Below are 10,422 nucleotides of genomic sequence, written 5' to 3'. Positions count from 1 at the left end.
CCGTCACCCCGCCCACTTTACTTCGCACAGTTTTGCCCATTTCAAATATGGCCTCCGCGAGAAATTCTCGAAAGGGGCAGGCTACTCTTAGATTTGACCCTTCAGCCTTGCCGTACCAGCACTGTTTAGGTGTTTCCATGATGGCGGCGCCCAGCTCAGTCAGCGAGCGATGGCTCCGGGATGGCTTAGTTGCAGTCTTCTTCTTTTTGCACCTCTTTTATTCCATCGCCGGGACAAAGGAAGGCGCTAGCACGGCCGAATTCGACGTGAGGCCTGGAGGAATGGTCCACTCTTTTTCCAGAAGTTTGGTGAGGAACAAAAACCGCGCGAGCCAGGTGGAGCCACCTGATTGGCTGAGCCTGGAACCCCTTTGGATTGGCTGGCGTGGTGAAGAGGGGCGGGACGATAAATACAGTCTTGCTATTGGCCAACTGGTCTCCGATTTACGGCAATTTTGGCCCTGCTGGGTATCCGTAGAAAGTGGCCAAGCTGGGCAAGTCTAGTTAATTTGTGCTAGTGAGAGATGACGCTTTACTTCTAGATTTGTCAATCTCCAGGTGGAGGCTGGAGATCTCCCGGAATTACAACTGATCTCCAGGTAACAGGGATCAGTTCCCCTGGAGAAAATTTTCTTTGGAATGTGGACTTTACCTGTCGAAGCCCCTCCCCAACTCTGTCCTCCCCAGTCTCCACCCAAATTTCCAGGAAATTCCCATTCTGGAGCTGGCAACCTTAGCGCGATAGTATGATATAAATTAAATTTAAATAGGCGTCATTTGGGTTGCTTGAAGTCCAGCACTCTTTTATCTTTCTTGATAATAGTTTGGCTGTGTAATATTAGGAATAAACATAAATGTAGTTGAATGGCATAATTAGGAGGAGGTGTAAACAACAACAAAAGGAATGCATAAAGAAATTTCTCACTTGTGTGTTTGTTAATAGTATGCAATTTGACCTGGCTGAAGGATGGGTTTGAAATGAATGCTTCATAATTGCAAGGTGTGCCCTTTTGATTTTGCACATAAGTGGCGTCACCTGTAGTGGCTCATATTATCCCAGCCAAGTAGAGGAACAGGGTGATCTAGAGCCCTGATCACTGCACTGCCTCAAAAACTCCTTTACTAATGCCCCTGCTTTTAAGCAAAACCCTGTGTGTCTGCCCACTTAGCATTCCTTCCTCAGTTAGCATAGCAGTTTGTGAGATTTCACCTAAGAGGTTTTGGGCGCCTTTGTTGTCCCAAAAGTATTTCAGCAGGAGGGCACTTAAACCTCAGGGTTTAATCTGAAACTTTGCTGGTTGGGGTGGAGAAGGGGTAGAATCATTTTTTAAAAAAATAAGTATTGCAAAGAGAGAGCAACCCAGTTCCTTCTACCTTGTTCCTGTTTCCTAACCATATTATTTGCCCACCCCATCACATCTTCTTGGCTCCCCCTTGCTTGCCAAGTGGTCAGCTAATATTTTGTAAGAGAATAAACAATTAACTATATAAAACCTTTTGTTTCTCTTTGGGTTTCTTGTGTTTTGCAGGGAGATTATACATGTACTTTTACCTATGCAGCTCAGGGCGGGACAAACGAGGTGAGTTGCATCACTCTCCGGGTTGCTTTTGCTTAAGCCCTGTATCCCCCCATTCCTGAGCTTTCTGCTCTGATCTCTGACGGCTAATTTGCTCATTCTGCCATTGTTCCAGCTGCTCAGAAGGTAAACATTGACCGTAGAATGTTGACATGGAGTAATGTTTCTGGGAGTGAAGCAAGAGGTGATTTAGGGCTGCAAAAAAGTTCCTGCCTCCCTCTCTCGGTCAGAGTACTGCAAGTGAAACTACCGTGTGGCATGTGGGGGTGTGGAGTACAACTTGCAGCTGAAAACTCATGGCAAAATATCGAGTTCTCTCTGTCACTAAGGCTGAGGTGCAATGTGGCTTTGTCGATACTGTGACCTTGGATGTGTCTGGCAGCTGTCTAATGCATCTGGTAGGGCTGTGAAGGGTATGTGCAGATGGCTTCTAAAACTGACTCTGGTCCCTTCTTCCATCCTAGCAATGGCAGATGAGCGTTGGAGTCAGCGAAGACAATTTACTGTTCTCCTGTTCAGTCTGGAGGTTTGTACGAATTGTTTTTCTTTAAAACAGATATAATCACCTCTGCTATGAATTCAGTGGGTGGCCTTAAGCAACTCTCCGTGTCTCAGTCCCAGCGTGCACACGCCCTGCAGTATTGTGATATTATTCCTGGCCTACCTGGTGGAACTGTTGTAAGGATTACAGAAAGAGACCATGCATGGTTCTATTATAGTTCTAACGAGACCACTTTGAATGGTTCTATATATGTGATAGCCATATATCCAGAGGAGTTAGCTGTTAGTCTGCAGTAGCAAAATAGTAAAGAGTCCAGTAGCTCCTTTAAGACGATGCATCTGACGAAGAGAGCTGTGGCTCTCAAAAGCTTATGCTACAATAAAGTTGGTTAGTCTTAAAAGTGCTACTGGACTCTTAGCTATCTTAGCCAGTAGTTTTTCTTCTTCTACTTCCCTACCCTGATAGGTGAGTATATATGTCTGAGGAATCCCCTCCACTGGGAAGACATTCCCTAGTTTGCTTAAGTGTTAATTGGAAGGGATTGAGCTCCATCATAATACTGAGGAATGAAGGAATGAAAGTGTATCACCCCAGGGGAACCGGTACTGTGTATTGGCTAAGAGCTTAGCATTTATATTGCAGTATTTCAGTGTTTAAAGTGTCATGCACATGTGCTCTTGTTATCTGTGTGTGTGTAAAGTGCCATCAAGTCACAACTTACAGTGACCCCATCAACGGGCTTTCCATAAGTGAGAAGCAGGGGCTGTTTGCCATTGCCTTCCTCTGCAGTCTTCCTTGGTGTTCTCCCATCTAAGAATGGACCTTGCTTAGCTTCCAGAATCTGATGGGATTGAGCTATACCACCTTGCTATCCTTACAACAGCACTTAATGGTAGGCCAGGATTAATCTCCATAATGCAGGTGGGGAAGGCTAACAGACGGGCTTGCCTACGGCCACCTAGTAGCAGAGATAGCGTTCAGACACTGGGCCCTCCTGGGTCATGGTGCTCGCTAGCTCACTCTCACTCACACCTGGTGAGATGGAAAACTTCTGGAAATCTTGCTATTGTGGGGGGGGGATCATTTAGTCCCCCCCCTCTGAAATTTGGATAAAATTTGAAATATATGCAGTACTTACTTTCTTATCAAACCTTCTACTTTAACAATATCAAATGTATCATTTATATCTTAGCATATAAAATTGGACTATTTGGCATATATAGAAAATCTAAAAATATAAATACCTTGGTTTATGTACAAACAAAATAGTGAATCTATCCACTGAGAACGAAAGATAGAAATTGCCGCACTCTGTGATCTTTTAGCACATATATCTTAGCTTTAAAGGTTACGAGAGGGAGACATGCAGCAGTCCGCAAGCAAAAGAAGTTCGTCTCACTACATCAGCCTAAGTGTATTAGTTAGAGACTCCGATTAGGATCTGGGAGGCCCAAGTTCACGTCCTCAATCTGTCATGGAAGCTTGTTGGGAGACCTTGGACCAGTCAGTCTCTTAGCCTAACTTCCGATCTCATAATGTGGTTATTGTGAAGATAAAATGGAGGAGGGCAGAACAACGTTGTAAGCCGTTTGGGATTACCCATTAAGGGAGGTGGGGGGAAAGTGTGGTATAAATGTAAAAGTACATACAATGGCCATACCCTCTTGGAATAAATGTGGTTAGAACATGGACTGGAATGATTATTATCTATTGCTGGAGATAGTCTTGAATAACATCTTCATGCTACAGATTTTCAGTGAGTAAAACTTTGTCTTAAAAAGCTGTTCACTCCTTATTTCCTGTGTTTTATTTAGTTCTCATCCAAATTGCAATTTTTTTCCATCGGAACAATTGAAAAAGACTTTGGGAGCAGGAACCCAGAACAAAACATATTTTTCCTGAAAGTTCCCACCCACCCCCAACCCGGTCTTCACATCTCTACTTAACAACTAGTCTGTACCAGCTCTCCTGCCTGGGCGAAGCATGAATCCTGCTCCCCCTGGTTGGAAACTCGCCTTCCATTGCCTTTGGGCATACATGGATCCTTGCCCATCACCCCAACAAAGTGCAATTTTGGGCTTTCTCTGCTGCTTGCAACTGATGTGCAGTGCCACAGCCTTTCTGCTACCCTGCAAAGCCCAGGTCATAATCCAGGTGCTGAGCTGCCAACTCAGCTGGGCCTTGTCCGTTTCCCTCGGCTATCTGGCTTGATGTGATTGCTGCATATAATCCCTTCCTTCCTTGGCATCACAGCCGTCTCTCTCTTCACTTGCAGGCCCCAGGGAAAATCCTATCTCTTCTTTACCCAGTTTAAGGCAGAGGTGAAAGGGGCAAAGATTGAATATGGCATGGCTTACGTAAGTCTTTTTCAGATGCGTGGGGAATCGGAGGGCTGGCTGCAAAGTACTCTTAAATATACTGTGCAGTTGTTCCACCGGATCACTTTGTGAAGGAGCCTTAAAGATTAGTAGGAAACTGTTTGTCATCAAGATACTACTAGACTTCTTTTTGCATTCTTCATTACAGTAACTCCCATATTATCTTATTCAATGAGTTGTAGGGTCAGGCTAGGACCTGGACAGGGGTCATTTCGTAGAAAAAGAGCTGGAGGAACTCATTAGCATAACTGATTTGCATATGCCATGTCCCTTGACATCCCCCGAAGTGTGTCATTAGCATAACTGGTTTGCATATGCCACACCCCCTGACATCACTTATCCTGGCTGTTTTAGACCCAATCTTGGTCATTCAGGGCTGAAATTGGGCCCAAAATGGCAAAAAGGGAATGAAAACGGCCAAAAAGGGGCCCAAAATGGTCAGGATCGGGCCACTGCTGAGTGGGAGACTGATCCATCACCTGTCAGAGGCCCGTTTCAGCCCCAGTCCAGGTTGAAACGAGCCCAAAATGGCCGAGTCAGGTGGGCGGGGCCACCTGACATGTGACCTCTTTGGGGAACTGCCGGAACTGCATTCCTGCGTGTTCCCCTTCGAAATGAGCCCTGGGCCTGGAAGAAACAAGATGATATCTCCTCTCGGCAGCAAAATCCTTTGGGTCAGACATTCTCTCTAAACCTAGCCTACCTTGCATGGCTGTGGGGAGGGGCAAAATGGGGAAGGAGGAACTCTGAGCTCCGTAGAGGAGTGGCAAGGTCAAAATAAGATGCAGCCTCTGGTCTTTTCTTAGGCCCAAGAAATTTCTTGCCGCAGCAACAACTGGAGGGTGGGCAAGATAGAACTATTTCTACATGTGTGTGCCTGCTCATCTGCTACTTCTTGCAGTGTCTTACCTTTCCTTCCTTCGTTCTTTGTAGTCCGCGGCTGCAGCTGGTGGACAGAGTGACGTCCCTTTGAAGGAGGAGGAATTCCATGTGACAGAAATGGCTGGTAAGCTGGAAATGGGGGCTGCTTGAGGAGAAACGTGGGATGCTTTTGAAGTACGGCTGAGCGCTCACAAATGCACCCTGTTCTTCTATTGGTGCCCCTCTTTTTCTTGCAGTTTGGGAAATGTCGCTTTCCTTGTGAAACGGTGTAGATTTGGACCTTGCAGATTTGCAAGGCTAGCGGTGGTGCTTTCCTTCAGCCTAAGGGGGCCTTCCCTTGATGCCTGGGTTGGAGAAGCCGCCTTGCATTGGAGGAAAGCACCACTGCTAGGGGAACAGATTTAACCCATCGCTTAGGTAGTCTGTAGCAGCCTGATTAGCCCAGCTCATCAGGACTTGGCAGCTAAGCAGAGTTGGCCATGGTTAGTACCTGGATGGGAGACCACCAGGAAACACAGTGGCAAACCACCTCTGCCCATCTCCTGCCGGGTGTGCCCCTGTGGATGGGATTGCCATGAGCCAATTGTGATTCAGCTTGTTCTCTTCCTGAGTAGTCCATCAGCGGTAGTTGCTTTTTGATCCTGGATGTGACCGTTGAGATGCTTGTTGTCGAGGGTTGCCAGGTCCCCTTACCCTCCTGGCAAGAGGGGGGACCAGGCACTTTTGCGTACATGCGCCTGTGGCAGCGCAATGACATCACTTCCAGGATGTCATCACACAGGGCCCAGGAGCGCTCCCATGCTCTGCAGCAGATCCATTTGGGGCCCAAGTCAGCCTGCAGCAAAGTGGGGGAGCCGTCCTGGGCCCTGCGCGACAACGTCACTCCCAGGAGTGATGTCACACTGCCCCGGGAGCGCGCCCAGGATGCCTGCTTTCCCCCTCTTTCAGCCAGGTGAGTGGTGGCAGGGAGTGGAGGGTGGGAGCAGGGGATTTCCCGCCTCCACTGGGGCACCCGGGATCCCTATTGTTGTCTGATGTGAGGACTGAAGTGTTGGCCTGTATGGTTGGAGAGTATCACGCTCATAGTACACCCCTCCCAGTGGATGGCAAAAGCTTCAAAAAAGAACCGCTCGTGAGCAAGGTCAAGATGTACTCAGAGGACAGAGTCCACAGGTACGCAGAAAACTCTGACTTTGTAAATTAATCAAAAGATACACTCCAGCCTGCTGAAGAGTGAGTGTGCTCCAGATGAGATGGACTATGGGGAGCAGTTGAGGGTCACTTCAAAGAAAAAGGAGGGCCTGCTTAAGCCCCTGAGAGCTCTTAGAATGGGGGGGGGGCGGCGAGTTTAGGGTTGGGATGAGATTTTCACTTTATGTGCCTTCCTGCTTGTTAATGGTAATGTGAGACTAATTCATCACAACTAGTTTTGCCAGCAGGCTGCCTGAGGGGAGGCCAGAATTAAATCATCTCCTCCAAATCAGCCTGCTTGCATCAGTTTTATTCTTTTTCTTTGCTTCTTCAAGTGGTCCAGAATGTTAGCCGAAGTGGACCTTTAGTCTCATTCAGTTCTTGGGGTCTCAATTTTTACCCCCTCCTATAAGAACCAAATAACATTGTGTACACCTAACAATGATATTCGCCCAAGACAGGAGTGGTTTCCTTCTGATCGCCAGATGTTGTGGATAGACCCCCCCCCCAGAGAAGGGCTGTGCCTTCAAGCCCTGCTGGTGGGCTCCCCAGATGTGGCCACCAGTTTTTTCTCCCACATCAACTGTCTCAGTCGTAAAGAAGACCTGAGGCTACCAATCATTTTTAGATAGTTTATCATTCATGTGCTGCCTTGCCCGAATTCTGCTTAAAATATTAGCCTCTTTGGTAGATTATCTTCAGGAGGGTGACTTGTTTTGGTCATGCCATTTTGCAGTGGTACCAGAAGTGGCTTGTGGAGTGCTTACTGCTTTCAGGATTCTGCCCTGGAGATTTCCAGCCAAACCCCAAAACTTGCTTAGCATTGCGAAGTTTGCGCCAAATTCTCAGCCTCTGGGATCAATGGGATTCCCGAGCGGTTCTGCCGCTTCGCCTCTGTCTCACACATCTCATGTCTTCCTCTTTCAGTATCTCACAAGGAAGGCAAATTCCGCTCGGAACTTTCCAAGCTGGTGATCGTAGCAAAAACGGCCCACGACGAGCTGTGACACTTGAACGGGAAGGGGTTGTGCCTTGCTGGAAACAATATGGATGCATTGGCTGCTATTTTTGGCTGATGAGGATTTTCCGGTCAGGGTTGGAACTTTTTCATATGCTGGGACTTGGAGGCATTCCCAAACTTTCCAAACTGCTGAGAATTTTGGGGGTGCCATTTGTTACATCCTGCTTTGGTGGTACAACGAATACAAAAATCAGCGGTTGAGATGGGGAAATGCCTTCTGCACTTACCTACATTGTTAGTCCCTGGCTGCAATGGCAGAATATCACAGAATTATTCTTTACCCTTTTGGCTCCTCCAGAACATTTTCAAACCAAAACGTGTTTCTTCCCCCCCCCCCCTCCTCCCTCCCACACCCGCTGCATAATTTGGCTCAATAGCCAGAGAGGGGCTTCAAAATTCTTTTTTTTGGAATAAATCAAAGTATGTCTCTTAAATTAGACTTGTGTCTCTTTCTTTTTTACTGGCTTTTGTTTGTGGACAGGATGCACTTTTTATGGGCCTGCTGCTGTTAAAGGAAAGTTAGGTAAGTCTTGGAGTTAGAATGTTTCATTGGCCGAAGCACAAAGGCAGCAAAGTCTTCTCTGTGATTTTTGACCCAAACACATGATGGGTTTCCTTGTGAAATGTTATCTTAGAAGAATGTTCCTGAGACAATATGCTGCAGTGCTGAGATTCCACATATAACCACACAAACATAGACGAACCAATGTGGTACTGTGTTTAGAGTGTTGAGCTTTGCGTTCGAATCCCCACTCTGCTATGAAACTCCCTGGGTGGACCTTAGGCCATGAACCAGCATGAAATTGCCCAGTTCGTGAACCAGTTCATTTGGTTCGTGAATATGTCACTTCCAGGGCAGCGGAAGGTCTGCAGAGAGCCCTCCCCCATTTCCTAGGAAACTGATTGTTCAGTGCCAGGATATCTGCAGAGACGAACGAAAAAACGAACCAAACCGGCCTAAAAATTGTTGCCGTTCATTAGAAATGCTCTCCAACGAACCGCTGGTTTCACAAATCAAAAAAAGACCTGGTTCGTGACAAACTTTGGTTCATATTTCAGTTTGTGCCCAATCACAATTATACAGAAACATTAAAATATGCAAATGAGATTATAAGTAGTATAAGTAAAGTAAGTATGTCTTTTTCTACCTAGCCTGTATTTAAACATAAAATGCAATGTCAAAAATTCTTACAAAACATTTTCAGAAAAAATAGGACAGTCTCACCACAACACAGGGTTTCGGGCGTGTCATCTTACAGGGACACAATTACATGAGCTTCAAATGACTTCTATTAAACCATCTAATTTGTTTTCTCTAGAGGGGTGAGGTTTGAGCATTCCAAAGAATAATTGTTGCAAATTCTGTTTCATTTGTTCTAGGATTTATTCCGGGCATCAAGCCATTGATGCATCTGCTCCTCTTCTCAAGGCTGAAAACTAAGTTACTGTTACAGTGAAAAAATGCATGTTTGCAGATTTACACAAAATCCTAAAAGCAAACTGTCAGAATCCTCAACCTGTGGATGCTGCTCTTAGCTTCTTAAACAAACGGCAAGATAAAAATGTATTAGATACAGTGCTTGCACAGGTCTGTTTAAGAATCCTAATGGAAACAGCAGAGACGGCCAAACTTACTTCCTTGATTAGAGAAAAGACATTATCTAAATTCATTGCTATTTGGAAACCCCTTACAGACTTTTTGCACAAAATGGGAAAAAACATGTTTTGTGCTTGCGTGCAACATTATGTGTATGTGTTTGTCACATATCGGAAGTTATTCCTTTTATTTCTTTATAATGATTACAACTGTGTTCTTTATTTTTTTTCATTTTTCTTTTTTAAATTTTTATATTGTTTTTAAAAATCTTTAATAAAATATTTTTTAAAAGGAATCCTGATGGAAATAATGGCGCCCTCCTGTCCCATCGCTTCTATTCCAGTTCACAGTTCACAGTGAAGACATGTACAATCCATGTGCACTTGACTTTTCTTTATACATACTCGAGCATTTCTCATGTTAGCTCAGTTTGTGAACAGTTGAATATCTGACTTAAACCCTACATCTATCCAGATCCTCTGTCATTTCATTTGTAAACACATGTTGGCTCTTTCCTGCCTTGTAAGGGCATATGGATCAGATCCAGGCTTCATCTAACTCAGCGCCCAACTTTATACGGTGACCAGTCAGATGGATGAATACTTGTCAGAGATGCTTTAGGCAGATCCTGCACTGGGCAGGGGGTTGGACTAGATGGTCTGTATGGCCCCTTCCAACTCTATGATTCTATGTTCCTTGAAGGCCCACAAGGGAGCACCAGGAGCCAAAGTTTCCCCCTGTTGCATGCCTCCAGCAACTGGTATTGAGTGGTAAACTACCTCTATTTATGGAAGCTTGATTTTTTTATCCTAGTTACATGGCTATGTATCCTGTACTTGGTGATGTTGCAAGCTGGGTGCGGGTGCCCATTTCACACTGCATTTGGCAGCCTAGGAGCCCCGTGGCGCAGAGTGGTAAGCTGCAGTACTGCAGCCCCATCTCTGCTCACAACCTAAGTTCGATCCTGGCGGAAGCCGGGTTCAGGTAGCTGGCTCAAGGTTGACTCAGCCTTCCATCCTTCCAAGGTCGATCAAATGATTACCCAGTTTCCTGGGGGTAAAGTGTAGATGACTGGGGAAGGCAATGGCAAACCACCCCATAACAAAAAGTCTGCCAAGAAAACATTGTGATGCGATGTCCCCCCCATGGGTCAATGACTCCGTGCTTGCACTTTTACCTATTTGGCAGCATGGGGGGAGGAATTAAGAGAAGCATTGAAGTCCTGGCTTCTGGAGGTACCTCCTTGGGCCTCCTTTTCATTTTATACGACACAGC

The 10,422-nt window shown here is 45.8% G+C and overlaps 1 protein-coding gene across 1 annotated transcript; it reads left to right on the top strand.

Annotated features, from left to right (window-relative positions):
* Window positions 1-122: 122 nt before the first annotated feature.
* Window positions 123-7,984, top strand: MYDGF (myeloid derived growth factor). The gene is made up of 6 exons (XM_054981894.1): window positions 123-308; window positions 1,529-1,579; window positions 2,041-2,102; window positions 4,354-4,435; window positions 5,390-5,462; window positions 7,457-7,984. Exons 1-6 carry the CDS (start codon window positions 138-140, stop codon window positions 7,534-7,536), a joined length of 519 nt encoding a protein of 172 aa, XP_054837869.1. The 5' UTR covers window positions 123-137; the 3' UTR covers window positions 7,537-7,984.
* The last annotated feature ends 2,438 nt before the right edge of the window (window positions 7,985-10,422 follow it).

Source organism: Eublepharis macularius, chromosome 5 (genome assembly GCF_028583425.1).
Source record: "Eublepharis macularius isolate TG4126 chromosome 5, MPM_Emac_v1.0, whole genome shotgun sequence".
Taxonomy (NCBI): domain Eukaryota; kingdom Metazoa; phylum Chordata; class Lepidosauria; order Squamata; family Eublepharidae; genus Eublepharis; species Eublepharis macularius.
The sequence above is the reverse complement of the archived record's forward strand: the minus strand, read 5'-3'. Positions and strand labels throughout refer to the sequence as shown.